This window comes from Catharus ustulatus, chromosome 1, assembly GCF_009819885.2.
Source record: "Catharus ustulatus isolate bCatUst1 chromosome 1, bCatUst1.pri.v2, whole genome shotgun sequence".
NCBI classification, from domain to species: domain Eukaryota; kingdom Metazoa; phylum Chordata; class Aves; order Passeriformes; family Turdidae; genus Catharus; species Catharus ustulatus.
Window position 1 is genome coordinate 28,800,994 of NC_046221.1, and position 19,099 is coordinate 28,820,092.

At 39.3% G+C, this 19,099-nt stretch overlaps 1 protein-coding gene across 8 annotated transcripts in view; it reads left to right on the forward strand.

Annotated features, from left to right (window-relative positions):
• The window catches only part of SCIN (scinderin), a 69,783-nt gene extending 54,798 nt beyond the window's left edge, over positions 1 to 14,985 (forward strand). For all 8 annotated transcript variants that reach the window (XM_033054722.2, XM_033054740.2, XM_033054713.2 and 5 more), the window contains 11 exons: positions 610 to 742; positions 2,450 to 2,538; positions 2,738 to 2,953; positions 4,060 to 4,181; positions 4,365 to 4,455; positions 6,866 to 7,036; positions 7,538 to 7,715; positions 9,114 to 9,235; positions 10,954 to 11,031; positions 12,286 to 12,346; positions 13,291 to 14,985. In XM_033054722.2, coding sequence (XP_032910613.1) covers positions 610 to 742; positions 2,450 to 2,538; positions 2,738 to 2,953; positions 4,060 to 4,181; positions 4,365 to 4,455; positions 6,866 to 7,036; positions 7,538 to 7,715; positions 9,114 to 9,235; positions 10,954 to 11,031; positions 12,286 to 12,346; positions 13,291 to 13,424 — 1,395 coding nt within the window. In that variant the 3' untranslated portion in view covers positions 13,425 to 14,985. The remainder of the gene's footprint in view (positions 1 to 609; positions 743 to 2,449; positions 2,539 to 2,737; positions 2,954 to 4,059; positions 4,182 to 4,364; positions 4,456 to 6,865; positions 7,037 to 7,537; positions 7,716 to 9,113; positions 9,236 to 10,953; positions 11,032 to 12,285; positions 12,347 to 13,290) is intronic.
• The last annotated feature ends 4,114 nt before the right edge of the window (positions 14,986 to 19,099 follow it).

Here is a 19,099-nt window from a genome sequence, read left to right on the forward strand (position 1 = left end):
TTTAATTTTGAAAGGAAATAAAGATAGAAAAGTAATTACAATAGTAATAATCTATTTTCACTAGTAATAACATCTTTTCAGCTATGCAAGAGTGATGTTTAAAAGGTTTTAAAGGTCTACTTGAACTTACAGTGGTGATAGAGGGTACAAAGCAGATTCTGCAATAGGTCTTACATTAGAGTTTCTAATTAAAATAACCGCAGGTTATAAATGTAGGCATTTCATCTGTTAGTGTCAGTGTAGGACTATTTTATTATGGTTCCAAATGCTGTTGTTCAGCATGTACATGAACCTTTGGCTTCAGTGTAGCTGCTTGGCAGCAGGGACTATACCAGTGGAAGAGAAATGGATTTATTTTAGGAAGCTGCGAAACAAGGATCCAACAAACTCTCTAAAAATTAGCACTACATCTCCCTCTATTGGACGTAAAGTGAAATGAACAAAAAAAATAAAAAACATTAGCCTACTTTACTTCCCAGCAATGCACAAATTTCATATAGCCAGTTATATAGGAATGGCAGCTGATTTTTATACTAATTTCAGGAACAAAAATTAATTTTGTCTATAAAATCCAGAGCTGATCTAAATTTGAAATTGCTGTTTTCTTAGGTGTCAGATGCAAGTGGATCCATGAAGGTGTCCTTGGTAGCAGAGGAAAACCCCTTTTCTATGGCTATGCTTTTGTCTCAGGAGTGCTTCATTTTGGACAATGGTGCTGCCAGGAAGATCTTTGTGTGGAAAGGTAAGAGGTCACTTGCATTGCATATTCAGAAGCTATGCAGAGATACCTAAGGAACTGATATAACACCCTTGGGACACTAGCAAGGATTTAATGCTGGCTGGACACTGTACCCTGCACACAGCTCTTCCCTGGTATGGTCTGTGGACAAGGATTACTCCCTTGTGTAAGGACCCCAAGACTGAGTCTTTTCTAAGGACCCTATTTTTGAGATATCTGTAAGCTTAGGTGATTAAATCCTTATCTAAATAGCAAGCACAAAGCAAACATAAATAATTCCATGAGTTCTGTATATTGTCATCAAATCCCTATCTTCTGGGACAAAATCTGGACACCGAACATTCAATTTGGGTAGGCATCTCCATAGAGGTGTGAAATTGAAAGATGCATGTCCAGGGCATAAGCTAAAAGCATAAGCTTCCAAATACTTTGCTGTCTCTTTTTTTCTTGCAAATATTTCTCTGAGGTATCATCAGCTGACAATTGCTTTGTCTGAATGTTTCCCTGGAGAAGAATACTACTGCTGTGGAATTAGGTCTCGACACCTGGTAGCTGGATTGTTGTAGTGCTGCCATTAAATCCTTTTTTTTTTTGGTCTGAAGCAGCTTATTAATTATTCTTTGGCATTTTTATTTAGTTTTACCACATGCAGTACCAAATAACTACTTGATGCATTTGTCAAGTCTCTCAAGTCAGCCCAGGAAGCATTGTAAGCATTTTGCTTGAAAACTTTATTTGCAGTTAGAAAAACATCCTTTAAAAGAAAACATGTGGGGAACATTGTGCTCAGATGGCTTATAGTCTGTCTGACCCCCTGATTCCCAATTCTCACTCTGTATGACAGCTTCCAGAAGAACCAAGCCAACAGGGTCAGGCATAAAATAAATAAAATATGATTTAGGTTCTTTGACTGTGGCCCTGTGTGCTCCTTTGTGTATCCTCAGTTTGCTACTGCCAATAAAAATAATGTGTGGAACACCCCCATTAGACTGTGAGTCTCACCCTTGCACGGGAGACTGCAGCTGTCATCTCTGCTGGAAATCTTCAGGCCACTAAGCTGAGAAGTGTGGATTACTTCAAGCAGTGGTATCATTCAAAATGGGATACAAATGAATGCCTTTTCAGAGCACCTGATTAGGTCTTTGGAATGTAGTCACTGCAGCCTGCTGGGACACAGACCAGTGTCAATCCCACAGAGACTTCCAGAGATATGCAAGGCTGAACAAGGAGCACTGGATAGGGAACTGGAAAAATTGCAAAGCCCAGCTGGACAAAACAGGAGGTTCTTTCACTCTTTTGCACTGCCTGAAGAAGTGGAGACAGTTCAATTTGTTGACCATATTGCAGCCTAGCAAAGGAAGGGTCAGAGAAAGGACCCAAGATATCTTGAACCAAGCAGGGATTATTAACCAGTTTTTATTTTTGTAGAAGCAATAAGTAAAACAAACTGCCCCCTTTTTCTCTCTCTCTCTCTCTCTCTCTTTTTTTTTTTCCCTTTAAATTAACTGTTTTCAAAGCTACCGTAATACTGTTTTGGCCATTCAACTTCATGTGAATCTTCTTGCTCATGCAAAGTCCAGCATTTGTGTTTGTTCAAGACTGAGGGAAGAACAATATCAAAGAGAACCTGCCTCAAGGACTACTTGTTTTTGAAGGTTCTGTGAGCTTATTGCCCTTTCCCGTGTACTGTTATCCTTCTGTTTTAATCAGGCAAAGATGCCAACCCTCAAGAGAGAAAAGCTGCCATGAAGAATGCTGAACAATTCATTCAGCAGATGAATTATCCTGCCAACACACAGGTGCGATCTATTTATGGAGGTGATACCAGGAGAGCTTGAGCTCTGTTAAAGACATTGTTTTTAAATCAGCAGAAATGATATTTTTAAGGGCTTATAAGATGTAAGGGCAATATTTCACACATAATCTAGAAAAGTTTCTGTTTTAGTAACTGTATCAGTTTTGTTTTCCTTCTGTTTCACGTGCCTTCCTTCATTTCAGATTCAAGTCCTTCCCGAAGGAGGAGAAACGCCAATGTTCAAACAGTTTTTCAAAGACTGGAAGGATAAAGATCAAAGCGATGGCTTTGGCAAAGTATATGTCACAGAGAGAGTGGCTAAAATTGAGCAGGTTGAATTTGATGCTACCAAGTTACATGAGTCTCCACAAATGGCTGCCCAGCATAACATGGTAGATGATGGTTCAGGGAAAGTAGAGGTAATTTTCATGTTGTAATAAATTTTATCTTATCTAACTAATGCATTCTGCTACCTGTAATGGGCTAAACTGCTAGTCTGTGTTTTAATTTTTATACTGTTGTTTAGATTAGCACTCTATTAGTGGAAGTGTTACTTCTAGTGCCATAAAAGATAGTTTGAAGTAAAAGGTGAATATCAGCTGGACTGTGTTCCTTTGGTGCTTATGAAAGATGTATCAGTCATCATGAGAAATCAACCACCAGAAATAATACTCCTTCTACACAATACTTCATAAATATTTACTTTAAATATGATTCTTAGTCTAAAGGAAAAACTTCAAGCTCATACCAGCTTGAAGTCTGGAATGGGGAGATTTGTGCTTGGAATCAGAAATCCATTCTATTGTCTTCATGTAGGCATCCAGTCTGGTCTCTAGAGGAACCTTCTTTGTCCCTAATGTGTCTCTCAGGTAGCCTGGATTTGGATAGAAAAAGATGATTGTACAGTCTTACTAGACCTTTCCATATCCTACTTCAGTACTATCTTTGGGCTACACAGGGCTGGCGTTGCATTAACATGGCCTGTTGAATGCAAATTGCATGTTGGGCTTCTGGTAGAAAAAGAAGGGATGAATACCTACAGTCTCATTGGTATATTTTCTAAGTTTGTGACCCCACACTTGGGATAGTCCATAGTCTTGAGCAGCCAGTTGTTAGCTGAGCTGGTCTGCAGTGAATGAAATAGGAAGAAATCTGCCTAACACCACATTTTCTGACTGCAGTGTGCCTGTCCAAAATGATATGTTAGTTTTATGATGGATCATAATGTTGTGCCATGTCATACGGTCACCTTAAGGTGTTAAGAAAGTGCAGCATGGCATTGTGAAGTGATCATGTGGCAACAAAGCATCAAGACAAAGAGAAGTGTACTGCAGTCCCTTGTTGATGGTTGTCATTAATTCAGTGGGCACAGGGTGTATTTACTTACTTCATGAAGAATCCTCCCTGTTTCTATTCAATAACACTTGGGAACAGGAAGGACACTCAAGGGATGAGGTAGTGAAATACCTTGTGAGGAGTCTCAGGATGAAGTTCAGCAATCTCCAGTGATTTCCCTGTTTCCCAGATCTGGCGTGTGGAAAGCAGTGGCCGAGTTCCTGTGGGACCTGAGACTTACGGACAGTTCTATGGGGGTGACTGTTACATTATCCTCTACACTTACCGTAAAGGGCAGATCATCTATACATGGTATGTTTGGTTGCCTTTGCACAGACCTGTAGTGTGTGGATATTATTTTATGTTGACTTTGTGTCCTTCTGAATAGAACATACGTAAATGTTAGATTGTTCACTGGGAGTTTGTGATACAGCACAAACTCTGGGTTACTTTGAAGCTAAATTTAACCATTGTTTTTCTCCTTGTCTTCCTCAGGCAAGGAGCCCATGCTACAAAAGATGAGCTGACTGCATCTGCATTTCTGACTGTTCAGCTGGATCGGTCATTAAATGATGAGGCTGTGCAGGTTAGTGTCTTTTGGATAATACCCAACAGAGCATGTGATGTATGCAAATTTTGATGAGAACTGAAAGGAGGAGCTAGCATTAAAAAACTGGAAAGGCCAATTGTTCCGGTCTGTATGAAGCCAAGCACCATGGGATCCTGTTAAAGCTGCCAGAGATTGCCCATTTGAATCGTCCTTTCTGTATCCAGTTGTCCAAAAGAACACAGATATGCCAGAACGTAAAACTGCCGTTTCTTTCCTTTGATTTTCACTGTTTTAAAATTAGGTTTCAGTCTGCCAAGATTCACAGACTCTGTGTGTAGCCAGTGGAGACTGTCCCAGGGCAACTCACTCCAAACAGGAATGTGACAAGTCAGTAGCCCTGTGGGAGCTCCCGTCTCCTTTTGATTATGGAGGAAGTTGTTATACTTGGCCAAACAAGACACTTGACTTTTAGAGGGACAGAAATGGGAGAACTGAAAGCCACATGAAAGACAGAAGAGGAAAGCCTGCTGGAATTTGCAACAGGGTCTGACTTTTCCTTGCCTCACTGAGGAAGGTAACTTGGGTTTTCCCATCCCATAGCACTTGCAGCTCCATGAAAGCAGGATGCACATTCTCACATACAGAAATGGGGTGTGCAAAGCAAGGCACAGGACACTGGCAACTAAAGGGTGTAAGTAGATAAGATAGTCCTTTGCTTGACAGGGTGCCCTCTCCTTATATCACTACTGAGAAGTGGTGGAGAGGTGAAAACCTGAGAGGTCTTTTTTCACAGGAAAGCTCAACCTGTAAGATGAAAAGGGACAAGCAGAGATTTTCTAGGCAGCAGCTGATAATTCTGTGATTTCCATTTCTTAATTACAAAAGCAAAAGGCTTCCCTCACCCACCAAGGTACAGTTTATTCAGATGGCAGCCCATACTTTTAGCCACTAATCAGTTATGATTTCTGATTGAAATTATATTAAGGGAGGATTAGAACACATTTAGATAATTACTTCTTGAAATATTCCTAACATATGCTCTGTATTTGGACCATGTCCAGCACAATGTGGTCCTGCCTCATACCTAAGGCTAATACTAATCTTAAAGTAATAACAATATTATTACTATTGTTAACAGTATTACTGCTGCAATTGCAAGGTGCTTAAAAAGTCTTTTTATTAAAACTGAAGGAGATCTATTTCACTGCAGTAGATGTGATACTTAAAACTACTTTCAGCCTGCAATGAGTTTAGGAATATATACGTGTACACATCTAAGTGTATATATACATCTACATATGTATGTATCTGTGCATTTTTATGTAGATAGAATATATTGCCTGTACCTAACATATGCATCAGCAATATGTGAAAGCTTTAAGTGTGCTATTTTGTGTGGTCACTAGATGGCACGACAGTACAAATGACTGCAAAAACGTTGGGCTTGCATGAATATGTTTCACTGTGCTGTTTGGTTGATTTGGGGTTTTTTGAGTTTATTTGGGTTGTTGTTTTTTGGAGTTTTTCTCTGGATTCAGGCTTTTTTTTCCCATTTGTAAAATCTGCTGCAGTCTGTCCCTTAGAAGTGTGTGTGTCCTAGGTTATCCTGTTGCAGTCTGTCTACCTGTGAAATAGGTAAAGGCACCTGCTTCTGCCCAGCTGCCCCTCTGGGCACCCTGGCTCCCAGCTGCCCCAGGCCTCACTGAGGGCTTCCCACTTCTCCAACACTGCTGGCTACACAGCATATCTCATTCCTTTTTTCCCCTTTCTTTCTGGGAATGGAAGGCAGGGACATGCAGACCTCTACGTTGGCCAATGGTACTGTTATAAAGGAAAATTAAATGGTTGCATGCATATAACTTTTATCATACATTAACCTAAAATAGTCATTCTTCATAGTGCAATGTGGTTTTTTTAGATGGTGGTAGCATCTTTTACATCTGTAATGGAAGCTCATTTTTGTCATCCATGTTATCCTCTGGGTGAAAAATTTATGCTACTCTTTTTCATCCTCTTGCAGATAAAACATATAGAAATAATGAGTAAAATGATCAGCCATTCTCTTCAACTTAAATACAGGGCACCTAAACTTCCAAGACAGTTTTTCAGGAGAATTAAGTCATTTTATAAAACACTGTAAAATGACAGTTCTTTTGAAAATGAGTGATTTTTTTATTACAGTAGATAGCAGCCATTTTAATCAGCTAAATATGGTGTTAGAAGTTTGAATCTTGTCTTTGTGTCACTGTGATTGACAAAAAAAATCAAATGCTCTAACTTTGTGAGTCTGGAACTATATTTTTAGACCTTTTCAGCTTGCCATTTCTCATTTTTGCTAACATACTTAGCATTGTTAGCTAAGATCCCCTAAGCTATTCGGCAAAGACCAAAAATAACCACCTCTGTCCTTTTGTTTCTTTTATTGCATTTCTTTACATATGTACAGATCCGAGTCACTCAAGGCAAAGAGCCTGCACATTTACTGAGCTTGTTCAAAAACAAACCACTTATAATCTACAAGGATGGGACATCCAAGAAGGAAGGTCAGAAACCTGCCCCGCCAACACGACTCTTCCAAATCCGCAGGAACCTTGCAGCCATTACTAGGATTGCAGAGGTGAGGCCACCTGCTAAGTACACCAGCCATTTCCAGTGGGAAATGATAGAGCTGCCATCAGCTTCTCTGACTAATCTTGTTGGGTAGTCATATCTGGTAGGAACACAGAACTCCAAATCCAATCCACTGCTCTATTTGACTCTATTGAACCTGTCCAGTAAACCAGAGAGAATATGATATAGCTGTCTGGAATCAGTCTACATCTTTCAGAGGAACTGTAAGAATGCACACAGTGAACAGTCAGTTGACAAAGAATAGACAAGAAGTCAGCAACACCTATGAGATGGTCTTTCCTACTGCAAACAGCCCTAAGTCTTGCCCTGCAAGTCAGTTCCCTGTCTTAAATCCTTCTCTAATTTGTGTCATTATATAAAACTAGGGAAGAAATGAAGACCAAAAGCATAGCAGATTAACATGTCTACACATTTTATATAAACATGCAAAATAGTAATTATATTATTTGAAGATTTGAAGAATAAAACAATTTCTTTTTTAATCTAGGTTGATGTTGATGCAGTGTCACTAAACTCTAATGATGTCTTTGTTCTGAAACTGCCAAACAACTCTGGCTACACGTGGGTAGGAAAAGGAGCAAGTAAAGAAGAGGAACAAGGAGCTCAATACATTGCCAGTGTTCTCAAATGCCAGACCACTAAGATTAATGAAGGCCAGGAACCAGGTTTGTATGAGGCCACATGGCTGCTGATAGACAGCTGAGAAGACATAGCACTATATGGAGACAGTAGGTTTAGATTAGATATTAGGACAAAACTCTTTACTGTGAGGGTGGTGAGGGACTGGAACAGGTTGCCCAGAGAAGTGGTGGATGCCTCATCCCTGGAAGTGTTTAAGGAAGGGTTGGATGGAGCTCTGTGCAGCCTGGTGTACTGAAAGGTGTCCCAAAGGGCATTGGAACTAGATGATCTTGAAGGTACAGTAATTTCACGATTATAAGCCACACCATTTTGACTAAAATTTTGGTCCGAACCCGAAGTGCGGCTTATAATCAAGTGCGGCTTATACATGGACAAAGAACGAAAAGTTGCTGTTTTAGTTTGGAGCACAGGTGTCTGCTGATAAAGGCAGGAGCTTCTCTTTGAAATGGAGAATGTAAACCCCCTCCCTCCAAATAATTATCATTTTGAAATCGAGGGGCTTTCAGGCAAAAATATGGGAATTAGGAATAACAGTTCTTTACTAGGGAAATTAAAATAGAAATACAGTACTACAAAGAAACAAACTCCAAACCCTGACAAAGTCAGAGTACAACCTGACACCCTGTCAGGTAGGGTGTTGGTAGCAGTCCCATTAAATGATGGCTGCAGTCCTCCTGCAGTGACAGATGTGATTCAGTTGGAGCAGTGCTCCTGCAGAAGGTGCAGTTTCCCTCTAAAGGTCCAGTGGTGATGTGGAGAAATCCAGTTTTCCTCTGGAGTCCAGTGGAGAAAGGGGCTCCCTTAGTGTCCCAAAACCTCTGTTTTTATTTTGGTAAGAAGTGCTGGGCTCTTCCCCCTGGCTGGAGCAACTTCCAATGGGATGCAGTAATTTTATCAGTCCCACAGTGGGACTCAATGGACCATTAGCAGAAAATTACTCACTGGAGGAAGGATGAGTTGTGAAAAGATAAAGAACAATGCCCTGCCTGGTTTCAATGGATGGCCCATTAGCAGAATATCTGCCATTGAGATAAGGATCACTGCCCCCACCCTCAACAGATGATGATAGAATAGATACCTTTTATCACACTCTGTATTGTAACGTGCGGCTTATAATCAGGTGCGGCTTATGTATGGACAAAGAACGAAAATTTCTGGCACCTGGAAGTGCGGCTTATACTCAGTGCGGCTTATAATCGTGAAATTACTTTCCAACCCAGGCCATTCTATAATTCTATGATTCTTTCTAGGTATGCAACTGATACTGGTATTTTGACAAACTGCAGGAATTACTGTAAGATAATGCATTCATCTTTGAGACAGCAAAGATATTATTTGGGGATTTCTGAAACACTATCTAACACGCTAAAACATCAAATGTTTAATCAGCTGGTGAATAAATTATATATTATGTATTTTAGAGGAATTCTGGAAAGCACTTGGAGGTAAAAAACAATACCAGACTTCACCACATCTCTTGACAAATGCTGAAGATCATCCCCCTCGCTTGTATGGTTGTTCTAATAAGACAGGCAGATTTATTGTGAGTATATGATGGATACTTTCTGTTTAATTATATAGTTTCTGGTATATTTTGCCTTGGAAATCAGTGGTCATTAAATGCATTTGGAGATCTGGCTTAGTTAGACAGGCTTGGCAAAAACTAGAGAGTGGACATTTGATGCTTCAAACTATCCAAATGCGATGGATGAACAGAATAAGTTTGCAGAAGTTTGCGTCCAGAGCCTGCTCCAAGCTGGAAATGGAGGCTTGCAGATGCAAAAAGATAAGGCATTTGCCCAGTCAAAAGCAATTTAATTCTTGCAGAGCATCACCAGATTACTATCAATTTGTTGAGAAAGAGCAGGTCACTGCCTTGCACCTTACGTGTTTGACAGTGGTGGCGAGGAAAAGAAATGCTGCTTGCCAAAAATCCCTAACAGTCTGAAATTTTCCATAGAGATTTAAGATATGTAATTATGCCTTTAAGGTATTGGCCTGTGCTCAAGAAGGTAGGAAAACCTACTTCCATGGCAGAAATACCCAGAGCTATGCACTGGGTATTAAGTCTGTGATTCAGGCTTAATTACTTACCGTATTCTGGGAGGGCAATGTTGTGTCACCAGTTGGCAAGGATACACTCATTTTTAGGTAGGGGACATAGCTGGCAGTCTCCTTAAGGCACAGCACAGTCATTTGGAGAGGGATAAAACAAATAGGATCCTTTAATAAGGACTTTAAAATCTTAAGAGAGTAGGAAAGTGTATTCTTCTAACAAGCTTCTAAAATACTCCTGGGAAATACAGTAATAGGAACCAACCTCTCTGCAGCAGTCTGCTGGGAGCTATGGACTTTGTTTTTATTTTAAGTTTCCTTCAAATTCTGTGAAATCCCTCTTTCCTGTAGCCCTTCTCTAGTAACTGAATCACCACCATTAGAGGTCCCAGAAGAGGTGGGTGAGACCACTCTGACCTTCTGACTACTTTAACACAGGGTGGGGAAAAGGAATGTCTTTTTCACCATCTGCTTTAGCACTCCTACATGACCACACATAGCCAAACCCTTGATAATCCTTTAAAAATAGGAACCATTAGCTACATTATTATCTCTCCTTCTCATATAGAATAATATTAAATGCCTTTCTATTTTCCTGCATGTCCCTGGAAGAAGGAAGCAGTCTGCCTTTTCTCTGGGGACTAATCCTTAGTGGCTTAGTCAACAGTAGTGTCCCATAGTCAAGTGACTGGGAAGCTTGGTTGGGTGTGTATTTTATCTCTGAGTTCACCCACTGCAAACCAAAGCAGTTTCTTTTCCTAACTAATGAATGTAAGCTGCATGAATGTATCAGCTGATATCAGCTTGGTGGTTCAAATTTCCCTGTCTCTTTCTTCTGGCAGACCTCAGTCCCAGCTTAACAGTAGTCAATAATTATCATGTAGATCTTTGCCCCTCCTGAGGATATTTTACCAATTCTGAAAAACTGAGAGATGATTTTATAGGACATGCCATTATGTGATTTTTTTAATTTCAGAGAAACACCCTTACTGCATTCATCAAATCAGTTTAGGGTTTGATTCTTTAGGAAACAAAAGAATTGTTCATCTGTCTCTGCTCTTAACATTATAAATTTATGTTCTTAGCATTATAAAAATAGTTATTATAGTCAACATTATAAAAATAGTTTAGGTCTTTGCAAAATTATATGTCATGATAAATCATTAAAAACAAAAAAATGCCCTCAAAACATACTATCTTTTCTAGATTGAAGAGGTCCCAGGAGAATTCACTCAGGACGATTTGGCTGAAGATGATGTCATGTTGCTGGATGCTTGGGAGCAGGTGAGATGTGTACCTGACCACTGCTTTTTGTGATAACAAGGATAATTCATTCTTAATTACAAAATTTGTAGGATAGGAGGAACAATCACCTTGGCAGAATTGAAGCAGTTTTGCTTTCTTTAAATTATACCAAAAGGAACTATACTTTTTGAGCCATGGGATGTGCTGGTTTTCACACATGCACTTGAATTTCCGAGCATAATGTGAGACCATGGCAGGCACTTCTTATTTAAACCAATGGAGGCTGCAAGAGAATAAGCCCCAGCACTGTTCTGGAAAGGTTCTCAATAGTGCATTAAATGTATTTAGAATCCACTCAATCCTTGTAGCAGGAGCCACCTACAAAAAGTCCTAGTAGAGAAAGGGACCAACACTAGATAGACACAAAAATTTCATCATACTAGAAAGTGAATGGAAGGTGACAGAAATAATCCCCATCATTGCCCAGTTCACTGAAAACTGAAAATGGGGAAAGCTTTTTGAATGACATGCAAACTCACTGCAGATTTAGAGAACACATCTGTTTCTCACAGTATATTCTCTCTACCCTTCCTCTCCTCTTGGAGGGAAAGAGGAGAAGGCCCACGCCCTATTTGTATTCCTCAACCTAACCCTTAAGGAACAAAAGGCTGAGGTTTTTGGAAATAAGATGTCCATGGTTCATGTGAAAAGGAGTGAGGGGGGGTGGTGGGGAAGAGCTGGGTGGAAAGTAGTTGGGACATACCAAATCACATAAGAAGTCTTGGGACAGGTAGCTGGTTTCCAAGCAAATCCTGGGGAGAAAAAAAAAGCGGGGGGAGTGGTGGGGGGGATTGCAGATCCAGGCTCTGGTTGTTGGGTTTTTCAGTTGGCTACCTAGCAGTCACCTAGGGTAGCACATATCATAGGGCACAAACGTTGATGTGCACACAGAGCTCAAACCAGAGAAGGTATTACTACCTGCACCCAAAGAACAATTTCCCTGTAAAGTGTAAAAGATACCTATGGAAAAGGTAATTAGAGATCCTTTCATCAGAATGAATAAAAGTCTGGCCTTCCAGTGTCATAGAGAGCAGTGAGATTTCAGAGGGCGTAACTCACTTTCTCACAAGGGAGAAAAAAAACATCAGTTGTGGTTTGTGAGAGCTCTGTATCTCTGCAGTCTTTTCATAGCATATATTCTTTCTCCTAGAGGAATCAACTGTTTTGTATTTTACCAGCTGTACAAAACATCCTTATAACACCAGGGGAGTTATGTCTTTCCTCTCTTTGCAGGTTTTCATCTGGATTGGGAAGGACGCTAATGAAACTGAGCGACAGGAATCCGTTAAATCTGGTAAATCAAATCAATTTGGCAGATTTCTGAGTGAAGTAGCATCAATATTACTTAACAAAGGGGAAAATATGATGTAGAAGAAATCTAATTATGTTTACACTGTCTCAAAGTGTTACTGAGCTTATTAGGATTTAATACAGGAGATGATTATTTTCACCTTTAAATGCGCTTTAAAACTTCTCTAAGTTTATGAAGGATAAAATTAATCAAGATAGCATTATTGGGCCGTAGAGCTTTTTAAATAATATGTAGAAGAGCCCTATGAAAAGTAACTGCACTGAAAAGAGAAGGAATTTGGTAGGAGGTCCCTACTGACCTGCACCCTCAATAACGTGTACAGAAAAAGGATTGCCAGCAATTCCTTATACTGCCACCCTTCACTAAGTTAAATTTGTAGGGGGAAATTCCAATTATAGAACAAATCAAGACAACCTACATGGCATGTATTTCCTTGAAAAATCATGTGTCATCCCTAGTGTGACTTAATAGAGCTGAGCTATTCTGACAAAGTTCGTGTTGAAAACCCTTGCATGTGTTTCCCTGGAGCAGCTAGGGTTACTTGACTGTGTTTCCATATGTATTGAGTCATGTTGAGATATCAAGGGAAACTACACTCACTGGCTTTTACATGGACAAAACGGGAACAAAGCTTGTGCATCCTCACAGCACCAGCAAATGCTTTCTCCTGTTTAAGAGCCAAAACCCAGCTGTATGGCAATAAACTGCTCAGAAAAGTAATTCCTCTGTTTTAACTTCATGGAAAATTCCTTCACTGCCAGCTGGGAAAAATCAGCCTTTACCTGATCATCTCATTGCCTTTGAAATAATTAATTGAATACCGTATTATAGGAGCCTTGTGTTCTTTCACTGTGGCTTTTAATGTATTTTTTATACGAAAGGAATGAACTAATATATTCCATGTTTTATTTCCTCTCTGTTTTTAGCCAAACGCTATATTGAAACAGATCCTTCTGGCAGAGATAAGGGAACCCCAATTGTAATTGTGAAGCAAGGGTATGAACCCCCCACATTCACTGGCTGGTTCCTGGCTTGGGACTCAAACAAATGGAAGAACTGATCTCTCCAAGGAGACTCCAGCTTCAAGCCAAAGAATTATCAGAGCCCAGCTACTTTCTAGTATTTTTAAGCATAAGCTTATGCAACAATACGATGCATCTGTTGTTACACTTTCCCGAGCTTTAATGTAGTTCTGTGAATAACCTAGAAGTTCTTAGCTCTGGAAAAGAAAAATGGTAATTGTAAACTGTCCAAATGGGGTGAGTGGGGCTTTTCTAGTAGTAAATACAGAAAGTGCTACCAATTTTTAATCTTAAAAGAAAGAAATAAATTTTCTTTAATCTACTGATTCTTCAAAGAGAAGCTGTGGGTCAGTTTAATTTAATGTGCTAAAATGGACCAAATTCTCTCTTCACTTAAAAATCCAAATTAATGCCACAGAAACTCTTTCAGATTAAGGTCAAGATATAACTGTGCAGAATTTGGCCTGACAGAGGAATAAAACTATCCATTACAAGGAAAGTACTGCATGTGATTTAATTACTAGGCCTACGTATTGCTACACTCATTGAAAATTTCAGATAATGTCTGATCCTCAGTGGGAGCTGTGGCTCACAGGGAGCAAATAATGAATGGATATTTGGAGAAAGCTATGCTTAACATGTTTGTTTACCCTGTTAATACGTATACATGTGGAGCTTTAGAATACTGTCAGAATATGAAATCAACAAAGGTTTTTTTAAGTGACTGTCTAGCGTATTGTGATGAATTCTATTATGTTTGTCTCTGAACCAGCTCCAGCTCCACCAGGTCATTTTAACTAAAGCTCTTAAACACATTGTAGTGCACTTGAAGTGGAAGCAAAAGTAACAGCTTCGAAAACACATACTCTGCCTTAACTGGGTTGCTCTCAAGCCATATTTCACCTCAGTTGCCTTACTCAGCAGTATGTACTTCTTCTTCAGCATGCAGACTGTTCACCTTGTCAGGTGCAGAATGTCTTCCTAATTTTCTGTGCAGGTGTTAGACAAATATCATGCACATCAAAACCAAGGAAACCCCTGGTTTCGGTATCGTTTTTGGGAATTTGGAATGTGAGTGTGCATGATAGAATATGGCCTTCTCCTTTCTCTCAGGCACACTTAATTGAGCTTTTTTTTATTCCGGTGAATTTAAAAGTACGTTTTCAAAGTGGCTTTCATTTGTAACTTAGCCAGAAAAAATCTACTTAAGAGCAGTGGGAAAACTTCTTTCAAATCTTTAGCACTGCTTTGATCACTTATCCAGTAATGCTTGTTTTAAACAACAATTTGTACAGCTGTAAATCATACCAATGTGGCTTTTTAATGACAGCATTTCAGCAGTTTTATTATTCTTGTAAGTTGGGCTGGAAAGTTAAATTTTAGACATTTTTGTATTTTTTTAACATGCTTGGGATTTTAAATCAGGGTAATGCAAAAGAAAGAATTTAGTCTGAGCTTATAATACCAATGACAAAAGAATTGTGAAGCTAAGAGATTAATTATAGGCATTAACTTTAAACATTTGTTTAAATGTCTGCTAATATAGTTGGGCTGTATGTGAATGTAATTTCATTTAAAATAAAGTTACAAAAACCAGTATTCTATATGCCAAGCTGATCTTCCTCTCTCTGACATATTGTAGGGCAGTGCTTCCACTGGCATCTAGCAAGACTTCCTGAAAACCTAAGTAGGTACCTTCCTTTTAAAAGGACAGTGCAGTGAGAAGTTACTTGTTTTGACTTTGGTGCTATTTTAACCAATGGAAGCTTAACTCTTCTCAACAACTTGACAGTTACAAACCTAAGTGAAGATCAAAGAAGTGGGTGCTTATTAGGTTATTTTCCTCTTTAAGAAAAAACACCTTTGTTATTAATCAAACTCTCTGGATTTATAACTTTTTGCTTGCAAAAATAATTGAGTACAGAAATAACTACTTTATAAAATAGGAGGAAATAGGTTTATGTTTGTTTTTAAAGGATACATCTTGCTTTTTATTTGTGAGAGCAGATAACATGTCCTTCTGCTGGAAGGAGCACAAAGACCTTTTCAATGCCTCAGCCACTGAGCAGTGTGTAATTATCTGATGGTCGTCTTCAACACATACATATGATTCTTCTCATTTTTAAAAAATAACAGTTATAGTAGCTTCTGAGCCAAGGATTAGACAAGATTTGTCCTTCTTGTACATAAACATCTTCCGGGACACTGAGGGCTCTGAACTGGCACAGTCTGCCAGCATATTCTCCAGCTCTGTGAAAGCCTCTTTTCAGTTCCCTCACACAAGACAGAGGAGCTTTTGTGGTCTCCTGGCCTGGGCTTTTGAGTTTGTAATACATTGTTCTGGCATGTTGATTGCTGATGTTGAGAAGAGCATTGAGAGCTCATAAGGGAACAGTGTTCTCCACTGGGCTTTAAGCACAACAGCTGCTAGCAACATTGTTCTTGGGTTTACTGGCCAGTGAGGAAGTTTATTTTTCATACGTATATGCGCAGTACACACAAAGATGTATTTCTTTCTCTCAAGAAGAAGAAGAAGAGAAGGAGGGAGGACAGACAGGATGGACTATGAGTGTTTGGAAATGTCAAAGGTTAAGCTGTTTTCAAGAAAATATTTAAGCATGTAACTTTATGAATACACATATCAAATCTGCCTTGTTTTCATAATAGAAAAAAAAATTGCAAATCTGTGTACAATCAACTTCAGTCAGGAATAAGCTATGTCTTGCAGTATTATCAAAGAGTAATAGTATGTTCACTCTACTTGTAATGGCAAAATTAGATCCTGATTTAGGAGTTTCATTATGCTACTACCAAACAGAAAGCATTCATGTTCTATTGGATGTAAACACAGCATCATTTTCGTCTTTATTTCATTGCAACAGAAAGGTGTTAGGAATCCTTAGAACTAACGGGACATCATAGTTCTATGTAGTATTTAGAAGTATAACTACAGATTATGCACAGCACAGAAGTCATCTTCTGGAATCACTGCTCTAAATACCCATTTTGACCATAGCACATAGCACTATATAGAATTAGATCTGCTGCAAATGATTATGTTAAATGCAGCTAAATTCAATTGAATGGTTTGATTTCTTGCCAATGCAGACTCACATAGGCTTCAACTGCAGCAAAAAAATGCTGGTGATGGGAGATGATAGACAGTAGGATTATGGTACTCTCACAGAACTGAGGAATCATACCAAAAATGTTTTGCTCACTAGACTGTAGCAGGAGATGTTCTCAGACATCTTTAGACATCTTTACAGGCTACAGGAACACTTATTGTTATGAACTTTGTAATCTTCTTGTAGTTTTTATTTTTACTGAATGTAAAAGAATTATAAAGAAAAAAATGGCCCAAACAAGGCTATTCTTTTCTGTGGACTGAAATTCTTCTTCAGAGTTGACTTCATTATAGGAAAGCTTCAGAAAAATACCTTCAAACATTGCTTTAGGGTATAACTGCTTCAGCAGCATCTCACTAAAATTCTGTCTTTATGGCTTAATTGAGCCAAATGCAAGTATATAAGCCAAAAAATTATTATCTAATAAAGCCAGAGCTAGATAATGCTTTGATGTGCTGGCTCTACAAGTCCTTGCATTTTCTTTTTTACAAACAATAATTTTGTCTTTAGATAAAGAAATAGTACATTTTTCCCTTCTTACGGTTAGGAGTTTGGATGCTAAAATCAAAGGGACTTCTGAAAACACAATCAGATCTTTAATCTACTACAGGTCCTTAATGTCTAATTACATCCTCTCTTGATAGGCCTAAAGTTACTTTGACCTTCTCTGCCTATTGCCCGTTACCTTGTGCTAAAAATGAAAATACTACATACACATCAATTAAAGCTTCTGAGGTGCAAGGAGGAGAAGGGCTGACCAATGGGAGCTGGAAGACCCACCATGGCATAAAATGAATGGATTATTATTTTGGCCCTTCTCCCTCCGCTTGTCCTATTCACATTAAAGCATATTTGCATTGCAGGGGCGGGGATAATTGCCTCTATAGAACAGAATACATAAGCAGATTTTTTTTTTTTTTAAATAATAGCAGACAGAGTTATTCCAGGGGAGCAAGCAGAATGTGAAACAGTCTGTATCAGGTTTCTTCCTAAACACATCCACCCTTCCACCCTGTGAGTGTTCTCTCAAAAGGTTGTTATGAGTGTACTGAGAACCACATCACTGTACATTTTACCACCACATTTAAACAGTCAGCAGTGGAATTTGGGCCTCCATGTACATGAAATGAAAGCATCAAGTGAAAGCATTGATTTTTAGACTGCAGATCATTGCCTCAAAAATTAGCTGCATGGAGGCAAGCAGAGGAGACTGGAACAATCTGAACAGTATCCCACTGAAGGGCCCAGAGACACATGCTTGCTTTTGCAGTAACAATTATTTGATTATTTTTAAAAAAGCCTCTTGACCGGTGCTAGAAGAGCACAGCTCTTTGCTGCTCAGCAGATACCACAGAGGTGACTTAGGGTGATTTACCAGCATTTGCTTATATGAACATGAAGGCTGGATGCAATCAGGTGGTTTTAGTATCATTTGCCCAACAGTTTGCCATGTTTTGTGTTGTCTGATGCCCTTGCTACAGAAAAAGCAGCTACAGAAGCAATTGTGATTACACCAGACCACTGTTTGGAAGATTACAAATTTCCCTCGAGGTGTAGATTTTCACAGAGGGGTCTCAGAAAGGTAACAGGTTTCCTGTAGTGGGCGTTGCAGCACATCAGAGTCCCCATTTAACCAGCTGAGTGGGCTACAGATATCTCTAATCAAAAATTGCTGTAATTCCCAACACTAACAGCTACTCTCCTACTGAACTGGGTAAGAAGTGGCAGTGAATGTCCTACCAGCAAGAACAGGTAACGCCCACTCTAAAAATCCCCTACTTTCTTTTTAGATAGGTCCAGGCAGCCTTCTGCTGCCAGACTGTCCCATCCTAGCATTTGCAGATGCATTTCAGCATTCAAATAATCCCATGTGGGAAATCCCCAAGTTTAAAGTGATCTTTTTTTAAGACTGTGTGAGGAAAGGTATTGAAAATTCATCTGATATTCAAAGCAGCAAACAGGGATTCTAGTACCTGTATTTCCTGTTGTCTGTGTGAAGTGAGTCACTGAATTTCAGTCCTGTTCTCTACCTATTAAATGAGGATTTCCTCAATTCTTTCCCTCTTTATTTAAGCTGCTCTGTCTCTTACCATGTGTTTGTACAGTGCTTGACCTAGTCAAGTCATTTCTCAACACTGTCATCTTGTAGGTACTGCTCATAATCCAGACAGCTGCCCGGGTTATTGGTGCCAGGCTGCACAGACTTGCTCAGAGCAGGATTAGACGAGATGAGTGTGATGCCTCATCTTGTTCAGAGACCTGCTGAAGAAAGGGTGCAGATCCATCAGCCATGGCATTAGGGCAGCAGAGGAAGGGCAGAGGCCTGCTCAACTGAGGAGTAAGGCTTTTATGTTATCACAGAGTATAAGCTAAAATAGGTCTCTCATCCTCGCCTATTCAGCCTTGACACTATGGGTGTATCTGCATCAGGTCCATAAAAATTCCTCTCCAGACTTGGAGCAACTGCTCTGGGGATTATAAGCATGAAGTGAAGATAAGGCTCTGCTGTGTTTATAAAGAAAGCAAAGTTTTCAGGTGCTTCTTCAACTTGAGAATGAAAATATTTGCTTATGAAAGGGATGGTA